At 38.0% G+C, this 22,593-nt stretch overlaps 1 protein-coding gene across 5 annotated transcripts in view; it reads left to right on the top strand.

Annotated features, from left to right (window-relative positions):
• Positions 1–22,593, top strand: part of AFF2 (ALF transcription elongation factor 2) — a 359,389-nt gene that overhangs the window by 93,719 nt on the left and 243,077 nt on the right. For all 5 annotated transcript variants that reach the window (XM_053989974.1, XM_053989970.1, XM_053989973.1 and 2 more), the window contains exon 2: positions 16,892–17,012. Coding sequence is in view for 4 of the 5 variants with exons in the window: in XM_053989970.1 (XP_053845945.1) it covers positions 16,892–17,012 (121 nt within the window). In the remaining variant the exon portion in view is untranslated. The remainder of the gene's footprint in view (positions 1–16,891; positions 17,013–22,593) is intronic.

Below are 22,593 nucleotides of genomic sequence, written 5' to 3' on the forward strand. Positions count from 1 at the left end.
GTGGTGGGAAGTGTGAAGTGTAAGGTGATGGCTCTCAAGGAACTGGTGCAGTGTAAACACACCTATACATATATACCTGTTCAGAAATCTGGCTCAGTTCAACCAAAAAAACCTCAGCAAAGGCATCCTCTTTGATGTTTTACACCAAGCCGTGTGTTGACAAGTGGAGGTATGAACACTGAACATAAACATCACCTCTCCTCCCCTTGCTTTTGGCACTAAGAAATGCCATTGTCTTAATGTATAAAATTCTTCTTCTGTTTAGCATGGCAGGTGAGTTTCATTGTGGGCCAAGATTATGGCTGCATTTTGTTACAGGCATGCATTGATCGAATTTATATGTAAGTGTAAAACAGAGACTGGAATTTCATCAAGTACCAATTGGACTTGTATGCAAAGGACTGGCAGGTAAATGCATTATATAGTCATATTGCATGCTAGTTTCTTAGGTAAAAATAAAAATGATTCTGCTCTTTATCATGGTTAAGTAATAGATTAGAAAATTTACTTCCAGTTGATGAGTCAGGGATTATATTCTGACCTGCCTGTTGGCTGGTGCTGATCAGTTATTTGGCAGACAGCAGGAAAGCTCCAGTAATTCATGCTGTATGCTGCTACAGAAATGATAATACTATTTCCAGTTCTCACAAATTATGATTATTACCCAACTGCTGATGACTGTTCTGTTTTCTCAGTCTTCCCTGGAAAGCTCTTTTTTGCTGCCATAGGTCTCTGCATGTTTCTTTGCAATCCTGCTGCTCTCCAGTAGGATTCTGTCAGTGTTTGCTGGATTAGCAGGATAATTTGCTTTCCTGGCATGTTTTGCTTGTCCGTGAGGACAGACTGCTCAAAAGAAGAGAGACTTAACCTGGTGCATCAAGATGCAGAAACCAGTAACTATCATTAGTTGAGGTTCTCCCGGCGCTGAACTCGCAGTCTTCAGGAGCAGCAAGATTGATGTGTCTGTTGCTGGTTTAACATGCCAGCCTAGCCTGATTCCAAACTGAGTTGTAGTGTTATTATCCTTCAGTGACAGATATGTGCAGCGATGGTGATCTTTGACCTGCATAAAATAAGTCAAAGGAACAAAGCAAAACTTCAAAGATTACGAGTGTGCCCAACACTTTCAAGCTTATGAGAACAAACTGTTAGCGTGAGTATTGCAGAGATTTAATAATTTCATCTGTACCTTAGCACACTTTTGTAATTAGAAATCAGACAGTCAGTTTTAGAGGTAGAATTTCTTTTTCTCTTTTCTTTCTTTTTCTCAGCAATCAATCCTATGCTTTGATTTTCTTTTAACATTTTGCATATCACAAACTCTGATTTATCACAAAAAAAGTATGTTGCATATGCAACTAGTAAAGAGCACTTATGGTCCTGTTTTTGACAGAACAAGTCATTTGAGGCAGCTGCAGTAAAATTTTCCTGATTTGGACTAATGAGCAGGAGAGTGATTGCAAATTCGAGAATTTTCTGTTGTAGGGAGCCAGGAAACAGCTATAAAACACAGAAGAAATGCACTCTATAATGTACTTTGTTCATTTATTTCGTACCATAAGGATAGTTTTGTTTTAATTATTTATGATAATAAACTTGTAAGGCATTCTGCTATATTTTGTAATGATAATGAAACTTGAGTGATACAGGGGCTCTCCACAGCATCCTGGTATTAAATATGTCTTGCAAACAGATTAAGGAGTTGGAGTATGCTCTTTTAGGAGTTATTTTGCTATTCAAGTAGGGTTTGAAACCTTATTTTCTCTTTCTCTCCCATCTTTCCCCTCCCTTCTAGTTAAGGGGCCTAATGCTGTTTCATCTATCAGAAATAGCCACTGTTAGAAGCTTTTAATTCAGGCTCAGTATCCTGCACCTTTTAATGGATGAGAGCTCAACAAAAGCATCTTAACATTTCTAGACATTCTCAGCAAACTTAGAGAGAGCATCACAAATCTGCCCACTGGCTGCTTTTATTATCATGCTAAGGGCAAAAAGGAGGAGTAGGAAATACAATTAAAATGGCCTTTGCAAGTCACCTGTAAAATCTTTATGTGCAAATTATGGTAGGTGCAGCTCAGAGGCTCTACAGTAGTTCATTTCTAGTGGCATGACTTTTTTCCTCTCACTGGTGATCTATTTAAGCAAAAGTTATTGAAGCAATAGGCATTTCCTGGGAAATTAATGATTGTGTGGGAGGAGTTGATAACCTAAAGTAGAAGTGAGGGCCATCTATCCCAGCCCATCATTAGTCTCCAGAAAACGCCCTGTACTTAGATCACTGATTTACTGATCTTTTTTCTTTTTAATATTTTTGATTGTTCTTTTTTTAAGTGAAAAAGATAAAGAGCATTTCCAATTTGTTGTCTGTGTTTTTAACGATCCTCAAATACTGTGCTGATACTTATTTCATCTGTTTAACCTGGTAGATTGATGACATACTAAGCAGTGCTTAAAAACTTGACAAATAATAATAATGTATGGACCATTTATCAAGAATTAATGCCTCTCTACTAGCCACTTGGAGTATTTTGCATTTGTTAGTATTTTATTAATTTGATATTTATTAGCCTCCTGAGTGCTAAAATTGAAGTGTTACTTTGCTGTCAGTGATAATGCAACTAAAAAGTGAAAACCACTATAAACAGAGTATTTATGGTAAACATTCAGTTTATGCTTAAACCCTTGCAACATGAAAAGTGGAGGTTATGTTTTCTGGCAGGTATTGCAAATAGAGATGCTGTAATAGTAACTCCTTATCATTGAAAAGGGAGGTTAATTTAGCTGTAAATACCAGGACTAAGACATGGGCAATGGGAAGTGGTTCCAGTCCTGCTGCTGCCATTGATGCATCCGATAGCCATGAACAAGTTCTTTAACTTCTGCATGTCTGGGTTTCTCAATACATGTTGCTAATGGCAATTAACTGCTTAACCAGTGTTTGCATATTGTTTTGAACTAGTCAGGAGAGCCTTTGTTGCCAAATTTGTAAATATTAATAAAGTAAAAAACCAGGGGGATTTATCTGATAGTTTCCAGGGGTGGTTTCCATCGTTTGGTGTGATATGCAGTCCCAATATCTCTCTTTGCCTGATGATTTCTGTCAGCATTATGAGATGGAAGCCTGTAAAATGTTAAATCTTCTCGATCAGATCTGACTACAAAATCCTATTTAGACTAATACTCTGATGTGATTGTGTTGTAATCCAGTGAATTAACAGGATGATTTTTAAAAAGTAAGCTATGTTTTATTCAGGGAAATACTTAACCAGAATCTGTGCAGAATTGAGGAATGTAGTAGGTAGAGTTCCCTCAAGAGGGTTTATCTTTGATGAGCTGACATGACAGAAACCCACGAGATCAGTAAGAATTGACACATCTGCTCTCCATAAGGGAGCTGAGATATGGTGGGACCAAGGCTATTTCTGTTCAGGTACTGAAACACTGACACAGAGAGAAAAGAATCCAATAGCCATATGAGCTGATGTTTTTATATTTATAGAGTATAATCCTCCTGATATTAATTTGGTACAATACCAGTTAAAAGAACATAAAGCTGTAGTTCTGTCTTATGACTGCTCCTTAAAGTGTTTAATATCTGGCCAGCAATGCTAGAGATCCACACGGCCATGGCCAGATGACCTCCTTGGAGCTGAAATCATTAATTCAGATGTTTAAATCATCGGAAAAAGTAAAAGTAGATGTGAAATGGGGCTATACATACCCCTTAGAGGAAAGGGTGAACTTTTTACTTGGTGTTGAACATCACATTAGGCTCAGTTCATTCTGCTCCTTCCCTTGGCTCTGTCAGGGCTCGTAGTCTGATGTTGACATCACGGCTCAGGGTCAGGCTGGACCTGTCAGCAGCCTTGGTTTTGTCTCTCGGATTGTCTCAATCGTAGGTGGGTGTTATGTGGCAATAAAATCCACTCTGTAGGATTGTTTTCTTGAGCAGATGTTACACTGGCTTTAGAGCTGTAATTATTCTTTATTTATGTCTGGTTGCTTGAAACTGGCATTTAAAGAATGACAGGTTCTGTGGTAATATAGAAATGAGAGGGGTTGAATTACATATACAGTATATTAAGTTAATGTGAGGAGAATAATCCACATTGTGAAAATGAGAGAATCCTTCCTAGACCAACAGAAATACACACTTTTTATTTAGGCTTTCAGTGTAGCAGTGCAAGACTTTCAAGTGGAAAATTGTTAATTTACTATAATGAATTGAAATGTGAAAAAAACAAATATTTAGTTAATTGCTTCATAAATCTGTCTGTTACTATCAGTGAAATTAAATTGACAAACAGTTCTTTAAAATTAATTTCCACATGGCAATGTGCAGATTTTATTTTATTCAAACCCCATTAGATATTTGTATGAAAGAAAACATAAATTTAAAGGGCGTGTGTGACAAAACACACATTTCCTACCGTGAGTTCTGAGGTTTTAATACGTTTGGCATTATGAGGAGAACTCAACATTTGCAATTTTCAAAGGCAATGCCAAAAAGGCTGAAAAGTGAAGTACATAATATCCTTATGATCGTGTCATGTCACTTTGCTGTCAGTACTTTGCTGTCCTTTTGCTGTGGGGATCAGAGGGCCGGGCAGAGGATGCTTGAAGGTCACATATGGGTTTGGGCTCTTGCCAGGGCTGAAAGTGCTGCAAGAGCCCAAGGGGATGGTGGGATCTCTCAGGAGGACTATGAAGCTTATTTCTGGTTGCTGCCAGGATGGGAGTTCCTGCTGAGAGGAGGAGTTTGGTGTTCTATGCTCCTGGGTCTGTGTTGCCTCCACAGCCACAACTTTGCTGGTCCTGAGCCTGCTGTAACAGCTCTCACAGGCTCTTGTTATGAAAGAAGGTGGGAAGCTGAGTGCTCTTGTACTTTAATCACCTAATGACATTATGCCCTGTGCAGTATCAGTTTGTCAAAGTAAGTGGGGCACTACACAAAATTAAATCATTTGATATACTCCATCCTTCCAGCAAATGTAATAAGAACATCCTTTCTGACCTCTCCCAGTGACATTCAGCAGGAGAAAACTTGTCTCACAATGTATGACCCAGTGTTCTGGAAAGGCACATAAAGATAATTCCTCCTTGCTATGTGGTGGTGTTAGATAGTCTTAAATTTCAACTTGGTGGTTGTCATCTCAGAGCTGAAAGGTGGATGAAGGGTTGCAAGTTACAGCTGGTCTTAGGGTAAAGTTTAATGTCTGGGAGCTGGGACTCCTCAGTTTTCTTTCCTTAGCCATTTTTTCTTGAATGACTGTCATCACCTCACTTAAACTTTCATTCCCTCAGTTGTTTTGCTTGACAGTAGTTACTCCATCCCAGAGGTGTAATTGGGCATGGCTTGATCTGATTCCTAAAGTGCTTTAAGATCCCCAAAGAAACCAGCTAGAGGGACAAAATATTAGTGATAACAGTGACCTGTAAGACTTCAGAGGAAGGAGGTTGCAAACACATTTTCATTTAACTTTAATAATACTTTAATAATCAAAAGAAGAAATGTAATGTTTAATATTTAAACAAAATTGCATTCCCTTTCTTCTCATGTTAAGTGAATATTAAAGCAGGATGGAAGCTAGTTTACATATTTTTACACTAGACTGTTTTATTATTAAATACAAAAATGTACTGGAGTTGGCCAGCCTCCAATGAATATGATTCAACTTACATTGCATTTTAATCTGTGCATGTTACCTAGTATAATATTTCTATTAGACAAATGGTTGATGGTAGGGAATTAAATAGGATGCACTTTTGTTAAGTATCACATTGTGTTCATGTTGTGAAAATAAGTGATACTCATTTGCTGATTGACAGCAGAAGGGACAGAAATAGGTTTTTGGGGTGCAAATAACTGTTATTCAGGATGCAGTAACCCATGTGTCTGGTGTTAAAAGTGCAGGGTATCATTAGTGCTGTGGAATGTGCACCTGAGGTTCTCCAGAGACTAAAGAGCACAGGAGCTTCCTCTCTGTTTGCCTGTAGTAAGTGTCAGTGCCCCTCAAAAATACCTTTGAGTTCTCTTCTCAAGTGTTCAGTAATCTTCAGGAATCTTTTTTAATCAACTGATGTGAGCAGCAAACCTCCTTTGAGTTAAGGCGGTGATTTTCAGATGAGTTGTACAACTCCTTGCCATAGCATTTTTTGGAGAAGAGTCTTCTAGAGATGCTAAATATAAATACAGCTGCTCCTTTGTACTTAACACACAGCTTCATATGCCCAGGTTTTCTCAGGGCAGTGGCAGTATTTTGGAGACTTCTCTGCCCTGGGCCTGGTGCCTGTTGTCAGAGGCAGTGGGTTAAACAGAGCTTTGGTCTCACCTCCTTCTGGAAGGCTGGCCTTAAGTGGCCTTGTTTTCTTCATTGTGATATTTCAGTCATTCATGAAGTCAGATGTGAGGTTTCAAACACATTCAAAACATAATTGCAGAGATGGATATAGTTTCTCTTTGACTCTGGGGAACTGCAGTACTGGGATAATCATTTGCATCACACCCACCTTAAAAATTCAAGTAATTTCAGGCATGAGTTTGTAGTTTTAGCCAGTCTAAATAACATTTTGTTATGATTTTACTCTGTCTGAAGAAGTATTTTACAATATTAAGTGCTCATTTTTAGCTTTCAAGTCCCAGAACATATTTCAAACCTGCGTAAGACCTACATACCATATCCCTAATTGCACAGCATTCCCTTGTCCAGTTAAATTGAAGGGCGTTGTTTTTTTCAGGGAGAATGTTACATTTGGTTTACCTTTTCTCTGTGACAGGGTGTGTGATCTGTGGCCTGGTGTGCGTGTCTGTGTACCTCATTGTGGTATAAAGGCAAATTTGATTTTTCCCCAGTCAGCTGGTTGAGGTTCGTGTGTACAATCTATGACACCACTAAAACAAAATAAATATGTATATTTATATATACGTGGTCTTTAGCTCAAGGTGATAATGGCCTGTGGAGTACAATAGGAAACTTACTCGGTATCTTGCTTGATTTCTTGGGTGGTTTTTTTTTGTTTGCTTGTTTGGTTTTTGTTTGTTTGTTTTTAAAGACATGCATACATTTTGTTTATTTACCTTTGTCAAGCAGAAAATCTCTGCAGTTAATATCAGGTTTAAGTAATGACCATAGAAGTTCTGGTATGTGCTGATGTGTACTTAGGAGTTTTAAACTCTTGACACTGGATTAAAAAATCTCTTTTTAGCATGAGGAATATAACAGAAAATTTAGTTTATACCAAGAAGTTGCTGCTTAGAGCTGGCTGCGTTTTGAGACCTGGCTTTTTTTGTCATTATTAAATGGCTTGGTCCCATCCAGCCCTCATTGAATTCACTGGGAAAATTGCCAGTAGCATCAGTTGAAGTTGAACTATGCCCTTATAGAGGATGTAAACCTCAGCAATGCTGATGAACTTTGTGCTGGTTTGGTTAAATTATTTTGTCATATTTTATGCTGTGTTTATAAATGAGGAATAAACATTACATGTTTGCTGAAGGCACGAACAGTATTTGTTACAGATTATCTTCCTCACTAGAAGCCAAGGATGATGATAATCCATTGACCTGCTGACTCTGAATATAGTTAGGAAAAGTAAGCACAAACTATTATTATTCTCTCCTAAGCTGTATGTAACAGGCACCTTGTTTCTGCGAGGCTTTCTAAGGTCTGGTGGAAGAAGGCTGAAAATTTTGAGTTTGCAATGTTCTATATTCTTTTGATCCTGATGAGTGCTAAATGTTATGAAGCTACAAGACCATTGCATTTCCTGCAACTTGGTAGTGCCCAAAATGAGCAATATATTTCACAACAGCATTGAAAAGGGGATGCAGCTGAACTTGAATTTAAATTGAGAGGACCTTGAATTTATTTGATCATCTCTGTCCTTTCCTCTGGTTCTACCAAAACACATGGAGGCAATTATACAGGATTTCAATTGAGAGAAGAATAATTTATATAAATGATAATTTCTTTAGCCAGATAATGTCCTAAATAACAAGCAATTAAATTATATTAGGCTTACAGTACTATTTTTTGTGCGCTGGAGTCTGAATCGGCCTGTATGTGTGCACTGCACACTGAGACCTGCATGAACTTCTCCCTCAGTCTAAAAGTGATGAATGAAATAGTCATCCTACTGAATTGTTAATTTTCCTGTGGTGGTATTCTTCAGCACATGTTAAGTTTAAGAACATGTGGTTAAAGAGCTGCACAGCATGTGAAAATGCTCAAGGGAGCAGAGGTGCCTGTTAGTAAATGAATGCATTTATTAGAGCTGTAGGAGCACACAGAAGCATTTCTGCAATAAAACACCCAAGCAGTTGATTCTGCTGATTCATCTGTACCCAAAGGTTGTGTTAATCAGTGATTGCTTTGTGACTCTTTTGAAAGACAAGATTTATTTCTGTCTATTCTTCCATCTCTTGCAGATCATTGCCAAAGTTTCAAGCAAATACAAACATGTGGACTCCATTTTTAAGAAAGCATCCTACAGGTCCCCAGGAAGTTTTGAGTGCCAGTATTAAAACAAAAATTAAATTATAACAATGAGAAAAGATAAAGACAAAACTAGAGTTCCGAAATAGTTTTTGGTTTAGGTGTACGAATTCAATCTGTACACATTAAGTGATAAGTTAAAGACTTTGAGTGTCTATACTTTAAAATGCATTTTAATATTTGAAAATGGTACATGTACAAAAATAAATGGACATTTCCAAGGAATATTTCACAATTTGAGGTGTTCAGGTGAAGGAAAACAGACTGTAACAAGCACTGTCAGAAGGTTTTTATTGATTCAAATTAGTGTTATGTCTTGGGAGTAATATATGTAAAATATACTCTTTGTAGCAGTACTATGCCACATTTGCTATTAATGTGTATGAAGAATAATGCACAGCAGCTAAACACAACTATATTCACCCGTAGTACATTAATACACAGAGTGCTGGTGCTGATGGGCATGTGAAGTATGATGGCAGTGAGGAAGTCATTGAGAGGTGTCTCTCAAACACAGTACAGGCTTTGGCAAAGGCTTCCAGGGTTCACTGCCTTCAGTGAATTTTGTAGAAACATCGAATCCTGGAACAAATTGAATAGAAAAAAAAAGAGAAAAAAAAAACCAACAACAAAACCCCAAACCAAAAAACATTTAGAAATATGTTATATTCTGTTAAATGCAGGCAATGAAATTGAGAATAAAGGTTGAACCTCTTTTCCTATTCAACCTCCTTGTAGTAATCAGTCCCTTTAGAGTCACAGCACATTACCCATCTAATAAAGTTTCCTAATCGAGCTCTAGTGTCCTGAATGTAATTCATTTGATGCCAAAAATGCTCTTTAATTTCACATTTATGTAGGTTTGTTAGAGTTTATCAGTAGTTTATTGCAAGTCATAACTAGAATACTGGATTCCAGGTGTTTCTGGGAGGTTGGTATCAACACCTCAATGTGCATTCATTTCTTTAAAGAAAAAACATTACAACAAAAATAACCCCATAATGTTATCTTAGCTAGCTCTTTTCATGAATCAGATGTTTACTCTTAGAAATACCACATGTTGGAAAGCTGTTTTATGTGACTGATGTTCTAATGACTGTTTGTCTTTTATGTCCTTCTGAAGATGTGGTTATAACCATTTTTCTCTTTAGTCTCCTTTGCCCTCCCCCTCTTTTCTTTCAGTTTTGCTTTTGTTGGTCATACTGCAAATTTGAACTGACAAGAAGACTGTAATATGACTCCAAAACATACCTTGAACACACATTGTTAAGCAAATTACAATTGCTGATGTCATTTACACGTGTTGCCTTTCAAAGGATGAACATGTTCATTTAATTTGTTTTTAAATATCCATAACAGTGTCCCCAAGCATTTTAATAAAACAGAAACAGTTAATTATTACCGAATAAGGGTACCCAAATGCAGTGATCTGCAGCTTGCATTTAAATGTCTCTGACAGCACTTCTCCTTTGAAGAGAAAATTGTGTAAATTGCCAGTTATTATATTTTTTAATAAATAAGTCTTGACTCTGTTTCTCTTTCCTTCCCCACCCCTCTGCCATACTGTTCAACAACCATACTTTCAGTGGGACCATTTCTATTACAGAGTGATTGAGCTCTGATTTACACATCAATTACCCAACTTCATGGAGATTTTCATGCTCCCCTAGCTGACATCAATGAAGCATAACTGCGTAAGCGCTCTATTTCATCCCAGTTTTTGATAACTCAGACTGAGAACTAATCATATTGAAAGACAATGTGCTATGATACAGGAAACAATAAATGCTCCCCTTTGAAACCTCATCTATTCTTTATATGCTTACTATCCAGGAGCTTATCTCTGCCATCCATTCCCCCAGAATCGTTCCTTCCAAATTCATGTTCAGGAAAGGTTTGGGGCTGCATAGTACTAAAAACAGGAGAAAACTGAGGTAAAAATAACATTTTCTAGGTGCTTGGTACATGTGAGAATAACTAAGAAGAATGAGGAATATGACGAATACTAACCAAACCCCTAGCTTACATTTCCATAATTTACCCCGGGGTCTCTTGGGCATTATTTTCTTTGGGGGCTTTAATCTTCTATATTCTCTATTAAATGTGCTACAGGAATTGAATTGTTTTTAATGCAAATTGTGAAGAGATTTAGCTCATGTAGATAGATAACCATTGACCATCTCAAGTGTTTCTCTGCAGAACTGTTGAACATCAAAGACAGAATATTCTATATTTTAAAATAAATCATTTATCTTGAAGTGCAGTGATAGATATCTTCTGTGCTAGATACTCTCAGTAACGATATTCATGCTATGAAAAGGGAGACAACATTAAAATAAACATTAAATATGAAAGATACTAAGAACTTGCAAAGCCATCTTTGCTATGTCTTGGTTTGTCTCTGTCAAGTAGGAAAATTACCAGGACAAAGATGTAAGCTCAGTGGTGATAAACAGAGGAAGAAGGATTTTGCTATTTTAAGTGTGGTAGTGCTTGTATTGTTTATCATTAGTGAAACAAAGACTTCAGATCAGCAGGGAAGATACATTAAGTTGGTCATATTTCTGCCTAAATATCAGATTTTGAAATTCCTCTCATTTACCTAATACATTTTATGACCTGCTATGAAATTTAAGACCTGAGGCTGCTTTTTCTTTTTTTCTTTCTTTTTTCATTTGGAATAAATGCATTAAAATACCACTGTTTATACTGGGAGAATCTGCATAGATGAAGGAAGAGAGTCGGCTTTTACATGAAATCAGTGGAGTTACGGTGAGATAAAACTGGAGTAACGTAGACGTGAATTCCAATTGTAATGTATTTGTTAGAAGTAGTCTTTCACCTAGTTTGATTGCCAGGTGAAATGCTTTTTGCCTTATGCTTTTAAGTTGCATTGAAGAAGAATTGCTCAGGTGTGGAGAAGCAAGTATGTATTGAAGCATGGGGGCTATCCTCATTGAGCATATCCTCATTGACCAGAGCTGGATTTCTCCTGCAAGTTACATATACTCATGAGTGGGTTTTGATTTGGCATGTTTAATACCTTGTATGAGTTAGTTTTTGAGGAAGCCCAGTTTCTGAGTTTACTTCTCCAACTTCCTGAGTACTCATGGGCAAAGTAAAAACTATGAAGCAGCAACCTTGGGAAAGGACTTTCAGTTCTCAAATCCATATCATTTTATATCCACTGTGTCTTAGTTTAGAAGCTTGTGTTTATATTTTGCTTCCACAAATTACAAACATTTCAGTTTGAGAACTTCTTTCATCATTTGGGCATATCTGATATTTTAAAAGGGGTGGAACTACTACAGGGAAATATTTGTTTTGATGTAGTGTGCATTTTTGTGAATTGAGATGTTATTGAGAACAGCAACTACGTCTTCCTTAAATTGCAGATAAATGCTGGCTTTTTTGAATGTCATTAATTTATTCTCATGGATCTATTCTGTCACTGCTATAAAGCCTCTCTGCTTCTGCTTTTTTATTGATTCTTTCCCTGTTGGGCTCTAGTTGTTTTGACTGAGTCAACAGAGCCGTGTTCTGTTCTCATTCGTGATTTGTCTGCAACATGAGATGTTTAATCATTTTTCTCTCCTACTTTTTCTTAATATCACAGAGACTACTCCTTCAAACTTGTCTGGTCTAACTTCTTTCTTCTGCTCCTTCTCCAGTCTTTCAGGCTCTTTGCTAGTCTTCCACGCCTTGGGAGACTTCTGTGGCTTTAGTTAGCACAACTTTGAAAATAAGCCCCAAACGCTAGGGCTCAGCCTTTAGCTGTTGGTCTCATTTCATCAGCTTTCTTTTAACTCTTCCCTATAACCTCTTACTTTGTTGCAGTCTGTCGTAAAAGGTTTTTTTTTTTCTTCCTCCAGATCTTTTGCACCACATCCTCTCACTTTCACCGCAGATGACAGCACTGTACTTTCCAGTGCCCCAAATTTTATTCTCCTTCTGGCTCTCTTTTTGTAGCCAGCGCTCATCTGACTTTCATCTCTTATCGCCAGATCCACATTTTTAGCTTCTAGTCCAAAACCTATGTGTGTCTGTTATCTTTTGCCTTGATAGAACCTCCTTCTGCCTCAGCCACTTCCTCCTCTTCTCTGTTCTCCAGGGATTGGGCTGGATTGTCCCTCCAGCCACCGTGAGCTGCAGTGGGGGTGAAGCTGCAGTTCTGCTGTCCTTGCTGACACCCTGCAGACTCCCACAGGCTGAGCACCTGGCCTGTCACAGGGCAGCAGCTCACCACTGTCCCCACGCTGTGCCTGTAGCTGAGAAGAATGGCAAATGGATGAGTGCTGTTCTGATTGCAAAGCATTAAATATCCAGTGCTGTTATTCAAAATGCATTTTGCCCCAATGTTAGCATACCAAAACAACATTACAGTTGTCGTTGCTATTCTTTCTACCATATCCACCACACTGGTAATTTGTAGGTTGGTGGTCTCATGTGCTCTTGTACTATTCTTACTGCTCACCATTCCTGATCTTCTCAGATTTACATACAGGCTTCCCCATTCAAATTCAATTATTAATCTAATAAGTGGTAACCAAACAATAGAGCTAACATATTTAAATGGCATTATTGTCCTCTAGTGACACATTGTCATGTAATAGTTGTGTCTAGGGAGCTGCCCTCTTGGATATAGTGAATATTGTGGCCTACAGCTGTTTTCTTCTGTATCTCTTTTTATAAAATGTTTACGAAAGCCTGTATTGTCATATCCTGCTCTCCTGGCTTTAGAGGCGTCATGAAGTATTTCTCATACAAGTGAGACAAACTGAACTCTGATGTTCCTCACAGTATCTGACTATAGTTTTCACTGGCACCTTCACCACTAATCGCATATCTGTATTTCACAGAACATTAGTTAAGCTAAAAATTAAACATAAGTCCCAGAGATTGCATTGTGGCTGCATTAAGAATTTCTGGAGAGCATCCCATTAGGTTCTCAGTGCACTGCGGCCTTAAGATCTAATCAGCATTTCTCTTTGAATTACACAGAACCCAAATAAGTTGTTATCCTAATCTGTGTATGATCTTACAATATTTGACTTCCTGTAGCCACAATCAGCACCGTGTCAAGCACTGTCATAGCAAAAGTACATTTGCAGAGAAATAAACCAAGTAATGGACTTGACAGGATGAACAACCACTTCCTTTTGCATAGATACTTTGCACACTTAAGGCTGCCCTGTGACTGCCAGTAAGAAGTTCAAAATGCAGCTTTAATTTTATTCTTTTTTATTGTTACTACAAGAAACTATATGAGAGTGAGATTTGGATTGAAGTAGAGGTAACAATTTACTTAAGGTTTGCTTGTGTTGTAACATGGATTCTCACAGTTTTGTAGTCTGTAAACATTGTTGGGGTGTAGGGCTTGAGGTGTGCCTTTGTACTCACCTCTTGGGTGGCTGAAAAAAAAAATCTTTCATAAACACAATAAAAGATAAATACTTCACTGTGCTGTATTGGAAAATACTATATTTTCAAACTTTTAATGTGAACATTCTAAACACTGTGTTAGCTTAAGTTAATGTCTTTTAAAGTGATTATGCCACTTTGAATTATGCCAGTGCTGTTTTCATAGGTTTTGAAGTTGTGGTTTTGTAATGTGTCATAAAGCATATCTTAGTAGTCTTAGGGTCATTTCTGCTTTTACTCAGATAGGATATGGCATAATGTCTCACTTGGTTTCCTAAATACTTTGCATGCTTGTGACCTGAGCTGGCTTGTAGATAACAAAATGCTGTAACCTCACATGAGGGGTGAGATGTGTTGTGTGCTGTACTCTGTGATCTCTGTGTTCAGTGGCCAGATTGTTTGATTGGAACGTTCCTGGGATTTCACCCTGAAACCCCAGGCCGTGGAAGCCACTGGGAAGCTGTAAAATGCAGCTCTAACTTTCATGAATAATTCTTTCTGAAGTGAATGCTGGCAGTCCTGGGATGGCAACGCTTCCATAGCAAATATTGCATATGCAGGATGTAAAATCCTGCTTAGACTAGGTCTGTGAGACTGGGCTTATAATTTCACCATGACCTGATCTTGCTGAAGAGTCACACAGTCTATGGGTCAAACTGCCAGAGAAATCTCTGGAAAGATCCCCCATGAGAGGGATAAATAAAGTGTGTTCCTACTGCTCCTGGGCTGGATTATTTCTGGGTTAACCCCACCCCCTACTCCAGTAGAGCTATGGGGAGAGATTGAATCAGCCTTGGCCTCATCTTTGGGTACCAGTTTGGGAAACAGCTTGCATTCACTTACTCCTGTATTTGTGGATTATAATCTTGATTTAGCATTTGAAAGGAATTCCCCCCTTCACCTTTTTGTGAACAGGTTGCTTGTGATTTACAGTGTTACATTAGCAATGTGGTCATGTGTAGAATAGAAAAGTGACTGTCCTTACAACAATTTCCCTTCTGTCTCCCTCAGGAGACCAGCAAACAGTACTCTACCTTCTGCAAAAATACAGCATTGATTATAACAGTGTTCTGGAGCTTGCTCCTGGTGTTAGTGATGTCGGTCCATCAGGAGGTGTTATAAACAATTAAATTAAATAAAACAACATATGGCATATTTTCAGCCTTCTAATTTGTAGAAGGAAAATGTGGATGGCAGTCATTCAGCTCAGCCTATGTAGGTGGCTTTGCATTCAATTTACAAGCCATAATCAAGCCTTATTCAGTCCAAGTCTGAGTGGTCTTGAATTGCTTAAACCAATTATTAATTCATATTTTTTATTTAGAAATCTCATTGTGGCATGTCTTTCTTTTTTTCTTTCCTTGACTGTATAAAAACAAGTGTATAAGTGTAAGGCTACATGGAGTCATCAGGCGACAGACATATGCTTTCCTGTGCTCTCCACAGGGCTTGCAGGTTCAAACACAACCTGCCTGAATCATAAGAACTTTAATTGAGTAGATAAAGAGGTCCTCATAATTATAAACTGCAGTAGGTATAACAAGAGGCTAAATACATAGCTGTGGTTTTAATTAGCTGGTGCTTCAAATTAGTAATTGTGGTTTCACTCAGAAATCAGTGACTTTATACACTGTTAAAGCCTCATCACTGTGCAGTTCATTCCTCATTATATCTCTCGGTGTGAAGCTTTCAATACAATATCATGCTGAGCTAAAAAGGCAAAAGTTGTAGATATTTGGTTATCTTCCAAGTGCAGTGGAGCTCTATGGAGATTTAATTCATTCTCACCAGAGATAGGAGAATTAACTGTTCTTTGTTACAGCTGGAATATGTGTGTTTGTATGTAAGCATCTGTACATACAGGCTGTGTGTGGATGTGTGCATGTACAGCCAGGATCTATCAGGGAGATTGTGCTTACTGCAGATAACATCAGGCCATGCACCGAATCCGCTATTCAAATTGTCATCTGGAATTCGGGAGCTAATTAACTGACACAAAGCAGAGCCAAAAGCCTCGTAACAAATCAAATGTGGGTTGAAAGTACATAAGTGTCCCTTAATGCTTGTCACATGAGAGGTTGTCAGTGCAAGTTGAAGTATGCATCTTTTCCTTTCCTCTTTCCTTTGCTATTTTTCTCTCTCCTTCAGGGTTTTAATTATATCTCTTCCCTCAGAGGAGCAGGAGGTAGTTTGCAGAGCCAAGAGACCAAAGTACTTCAGTGTTATTCAGGGGAGAAGTGAATGTGGTCTCTCAGCCTGTCATCTAGGTCTGGCAGGTGCACAAAGCAAGCTGACACACAGATAAGTGCCACTCACCATTGCTACACCGAGGTGCTAGATCCTTTTCTGTGTTTGTGTGTAGAATTATCTGATACTGGAATCAACTATCCTAAAATCTTTTCCGGCAGCCTGCTTCTATAAAACACTTCTTAGCCTCTCCTTGACATCTACAATGAAGCCATACATAAATTTTAACAAGAAGTGGGACAGAATTAGGTGGTCTAAATCACACAAGGCTGAACTGGAGCCCTGAGATGGATGTTCAGTGTAATGGATTTGTAGATGTTGCTGTGCTTCCTAGCCTTCACATTTGCTTTCCCTGCACAGACCCATGCTTTATGGGTACACGTGTGTGCGTTTATGTGCAGGTGCACGTGTTTACAGGCTGCTAGTACAAGGATGTCAAAATGTATTTTATGCTTTTGCATAATACTCTGTTAATTTGTAGACAGTATTTTCATTGTGTCATTGAAACACTTTCCATTTTAGAAGTGTACTGACTGCCCTACTGCCCAATTTTGCGTAGTTTTATGATTCCAGATTTAAATTTGGGGAAATTATTCAGTGGCTGTTTCTTTCAGAATTGTCCTCAGAAGTTGCATTGTTTCTGATGTTTTGTTGCTATTACTGATAGTAATAAACATGTAACAAAATTATGGGGAAAATAATGTGTTGTCATTTTTGTCTTTCTCCAGTCACTATGAGCAAGACCGGAGTGCACTTAAGCGGAAGGAATGGGAGAGAAGAAACCAGGAAGTCCAGCAAGATGAAGATCTCTTTGCTTCAGGTTTTAACCTCTTTGGGGAACCCTACAAGGTAAATTACATTGTTACATTTTGCATTTTCAGACTGTCTTACACAAATATAAATAAAGCTTCTCATCACCTCTAAGAAATGGAAGTATTGCATCTGCCTTGGTACTTACACTCTTGAATACACTGATTATCCAAATCAGCATATGGCAGCAGAGCAAACTGAATGTGCTGCCCAGGTTACATTGGCAGAATCAGGAGTCTTGGTTACAGTCCAGTTCAAGATTTCTTCCTCTTAACACACGGCAAAGTCCTGCAGTAGAAGTATGTGCAGCTGGTATTTCTACAAGTGGTTTGTACCTACAAAGCTTACAATAACTTCTTTCACTTTTAGGAAGAAAATATATCTGAGTTTTTAAAACCAATGTCCTCTCTATAAATAATGAGTCCATAATCTTTTTTGTGCAATCATAACCATCCAAAGAAGTCTTTTGGGAGACTGAATCTTTGGGGAGCATAACAAGGATATGAAAGGGACTTTTGTTACAAGTCTTATTCTCTCTGAGGAGCTTTGCTGCCTGAGATTTTCATCACCAAGGGATGTCCCCCTTTATGATTTCTGCTGCTTTGATTTTCAGTAAGACATTCCCTAAAGAATTCATCAGAATGTAAATTTCCATATATCTTTCTCCTCCCAATCAGTGACATCCATTGAAAGGCCACCACTTCATCTTTCCATTTTGCATTGTTAGCAGCTGTAAGGGAGGATGAGGGCTCTTTGAAAATCACCCAAAAAGGAGGAGAAAAGACTACCATTATTATCACATGGTGTCTAATAATTATAGACCATGAAAGTGTGATGGATGCACTCAAGTCCTGGCTGTACTTTGGTTCAGGCAGGCTGAGGAGCAACAGGCCTTTCTTTCTTGGCATGAATTTGCCAGCTGGAAAGCCCCTGGCTCATGTTCAAGAGAGTGAAGATGCCTTGACAAATATTTCAAAAGGTGGTTTTGAAACCATGAAGTGGAAGATAACCAAAGTACGGAGGAAGATATCAGAGCTAAAGTGAAGACATCTACCTTGTCTATTGTATTGATTGGCAGCCAACTACTTAACCCTGTAAATATTGTCACCAGGATGAGCCCAATTTGATCTCTCCCTGAAGTGCAGCTGCACTGCACCCCAGGTGACCCTCTACTTGAGCACGGATGCCTCTCAGGGGTAAAGATTCCTTTCTTACCCAAGGCTGAGATCCCTTACCCGTGACATACACTTGGTAAGTGACTGATACCATGCTGAATTAATCCTATGGAACATTACTAGTCCATGTAGATACTCAATATTATTGTAAATACTGTATGGATAATTCCATTAGACTAATGCAAGTGGTTATTTGGATTTCAGGAGGTAGACCAGTATGCAAAAGACTGCAAAATTGTGTGGCAAGAACTAATATAATATATCACCAATATCTCTTGTATAATAAGAATGACAATATCTGATTTTAGTGTGTGTGTATTTGCACCAAATGTACACAGAGCATGTGGTTTCTTTTCAAAAACTGAATGACTATAAAGCCAAAAATTATTCTGATGGTCTTTCTGGGCAAATTTTTTTAAGTTGCTTTTCACCTACTTGGCAGAGTGTTTGTAAACTTCATGTGATTAAGCAAAATATAATACAATACAGCCCTAAGAAAGCATTATAATTATAAATCGAGAAAGATAAAAATTGAGAGAAAATTGCATACAAAAGTAGTTAAATATTCAGTAGTTAAATCAATCTTAATTTTTAAAAAACAGGTAGAAGCAAAACAAAATAGGAAAGCTAGGTCTTGCCTTCACTTTACACTAGGAGAAAAAAAGGGATAAACTGGTAGACCACTGCTTCCTTTTTAAGTTCTGCATTGCGAAGACCCAGCCACAGCAGAGTTTCTTAGGCACTAATAAAAGCTGAACCTAACTCTTAGTGGATATGTAGTGATTTTTATTCTTAAGTAAGTGCAAAATTAAATTCGGGGGTTTGTTTGCATTTATTCTAAAATAAAATGAAGAGACCCTGACGTGAGAACAAATATCCTGCACGTGCAGTTTGAATTTCTTCTCTATTTTGAGATGAACAGATGTTTCTGTCAAGGCCTTGCACAAGAAGCTGCACTTGTCTCTTCTGGTCACGCTCAGTGGGAGCAGAGTGAGATAAAACACTGCCCAGCAGAGTGCTGTGGCCTGTAGTGGGCACAGGGTCCATATCCTCACTGGGCTGGCTCTGCTGCTGAGCATCAGCTCGTGGTACAGCTGGTACATTTCAGAAAGATCTGAGGGTGGGAGCTGACATGGAGCCTACAGTGACAAAGAAAAGGTTGGGAATAGCAGGTTTCAGGAAGTAGGAAACATCTCTTTTTCTTTCTTTTTTTCCCACATCTAGTGTCCTTATTTATCATTCCTTCCTCATTTGCTTCAACAGTATCCAGAGGAGGGACTAGGTGGGGTCAGGGTAGGGCAAACCACCACTGCTGTTTCTGAAGTTTTAAAGACTGAACAACTGGCAGCTGTTTTAAGACTGCACTAAGAAATTGATATTGAAAGTTGCATTAAAAGAGAAAGGAGCTCAGGTTTTCTCATGGAGCCTCCTGCCATTGTGTACCGTGAGATGTGTGGAGTATCTGCCTTCATCTATCATCTCTCTGCTCTAGCTGTTACAGCCTCTTTCTTTCCCTCTGTCAAATAAAACGTGGGTGTTCATTATCGTTTTGGACAAATGCGTGTTTCTACATTGATTCTTTGTAGTTTATGTATGTGTGCACTTACATGAAAAGAGATACTTATTTCTGTGGGTGTATAAAATACATTTTTCCATGCTTGTTAAAAGATAAATGTCTCCTTTTGAAGCTCGACTGTCTCATGTGGGAAAACAACACCTTTGACAATGTGATGACATCCAGCATTATTTTGGGAAGGTCAGGCAGTAAGGGTTGTGTTTCTCTTTAATGCAAGTGGGTTGCAGGTCCTGCCTTCAAACCCTGGTGCAACCTGTACATGCTGGATTTTGCAGAAGGGATCAGAGAAGTGGCTGCAGTGTAACAACAACAGACATTTGAAAAAGCACTGTTGGAGCTTTCCTGGGAGAAGCTGTAATTTTACTACTGAATTGTTGATACCTTTTAATGTTTTGAATTACTCACAGATGAGTATTTTAAAAGAAAACAGTAGGAGTATTTTTGTTACTTTTCAAAGGAATTGTCTCAGAAGAGTTCAATTTGAGAAAGAGAACCTAATGGGCAGCATTTCCATTGTGGAGCCTTTGGTGAATATTAAATCATGTATCTTTTTCAGGTAAAGCCCCTCCATGCTTTCCAAGCTTAGCATAGAAAAGATCTCAGCTTCTAATCCGTGGAGGTTAGTTTAACTATGAGGCATAAGGAAGTGAATGAATTATGAAACCTCAAGTTTCACACAAATTTTCAAAAAACACTTGTAAATGGGGCCTATAAGTTTGAGTGCATTAGTTCTTTTCTTTGTAAAACTATAATGCAATAGCTAGCTAGCAAATTAGTCTTCCAGCAGGATTCTATTATAGATAGCTTTTGAAAGAAATAGAAGCAAATGGAGGAAGATGTGCATTTCCTAAATTAACAGAAGCCTAGAATGCGGGGGAATGCTACTAGCCATGAGTCATAAACCAGGCATATAATTTATGCCTTGGAATACTCAAAATGCTGCATTTCCTTGATAGCAACAAAATTGTGATTCAGCATGCTGTTCAAAAAATAAGACGTACAGAGGTTTTCTTTAGGAAATCAGCCAATTATCCAGCATATGAAGGTAGTCTGGAAGTAACAAAGAGCAAGCAGAAATTATGACTGGATTTTGTGTTTCTCATGCTTGTATCTGGGCTTGTCAAGAATCCTGTGCTTCTTGTGAGAGCCTGGAATTTGTTGTGGAAATAAAGTAAAAACATTAATGTTATGCCTTATGTCTTAAATGGAGATGGAACAGTGCACTACATTCCTGAGCTCATTCAGATTGTGATATGATGCCTAAGTCTCATTTTAGCATATGTGCTCTAATTTTATTTAAATGTAAGCCAAATTTCCCTTAATAATGTTTTGGTTTTTTTTTTTTTTTTTTGCTTTGCAGTCTGGTCCAAAGGCCACTGAAGAGAGTAATTATCCTTCCATTGACTTCAGTAACCATTGGATATGAGCTTTAGTGTACTTAAAATACACTAAGGATGTTTAAAATAATTTCGTCTCCATGGTTTTCAGTAAATATATTTTTATTAATGTTCCCTGTAAAACACTATGAATAATATTAATACCTAACATTTATACAATGTCTTCTATCTGCAGGATGTGAACATTAGGCATAAAATAGAGTTAATATCAAGCAAAGTTATATTTATCATCATGTGACATGTAAAAGAAAATACGTTGAGAGAATTAGATACCTCCAACATAAAATTATAGAAAGTATCTGCTTTCAGGTTAAAACATTTTCTCTGTGAGGACCTAGACAAGAGCCATTTAGTGTGCTGGGATGTTGAAGTGCTACAGTTATGATATATTGTCAGTACCTTTTTTTTTTTAACTTTTACTTTCTGGAAAGTAAGCCAAATGCTCCCTGGAAGTGTAGCTGAACCACAGAGGTGAAGGTTGGTGGTCAGGTTTTTTTTTTTGGTACAGTTATTTCCCATGTTCTATCCCGCAAGGAGTTAAAGTGTTTGGGCAGGGAGGAAACAGAACAAGTATGTAAGTGTTTAGACTTCGAATCATAATTCCTGCTGGGCCCTTAAGCACAATGGAATCTCCTTGTTTTAAATTTGGGGGTTGAACAGAGAAAGCCTGGTTTTGGCTGCTGCCCAAACAGCTCATTGTGCAACTCAGTTGAAGGAGACTGCTCATATACAAAGAGCTTATTCTTGGCTTAGCTAAAATATAATTTTTGCCACTAAAATGACCAACCTAGGGACTTAGTGAATTAAAGTGATTCGTGGTTCTCCACAACTGGGATTATTAACTGTATCAGTTAGGAGCACTGGCAAAATATATAGAAATGGAAACAACATGGAACAGTTAATTTTTAAATCACTGCCTCAGTGCAGTGCTAATATATGTTACAATCCCTGAGAATGAGCAAAAAGAAATTTGCATTTATTATCTTCTTTTTTTTAACATTTTTTTATGGCATGTTCAGTACTCTGCTCATCCTCTTGACTACTTCAGCAGTGTCTAATGTAAGTAGATATTTCAGGAGAAATCCATGCATGAATTTTTTTCATCACTCAAACTTCTCTCTCATACTTGAGGAAAATGGGATCAGGGGCATAGTAGGATCCCTCACCAAAGAACTGTGACACTCTAACCAAGCACAAGCTCCTACTGCTGATTTTCCCCATCTTTAGGCCTGGTGTTAAGGCGCCATTGGACTGTGGCACTACTTGTTTTATTGAATGAAAAAAACCCTCCAAACAGAAATAGAGTTGTCTGTATCATGACATAACTTTGCCATTTAATTCCAGACTGTAGAACTGAACCATCTGCTTGAACAGGAACTGTAGTTCAGCTTTGTTTTTATCCTTTGAGTCTTGTAAAGCTGTGAGCATGGGGAATAAGGTGTTTTAGTTCTCTGCTGGTCACTTCAATGGAA

This window comes from Vidua macroura, chromosome 14, assembly GCF_024509145.1.
Source record: "Vidua macroura isolate BioBank_ID:100142 chromosome 14, ASM2450914v1, whole genome shotgun sequence".
NCBI lineage: Eukaryota > Metazoa > Chordata > Aves > Passeriformes > Viduidae > Vidua > Vidua macroura.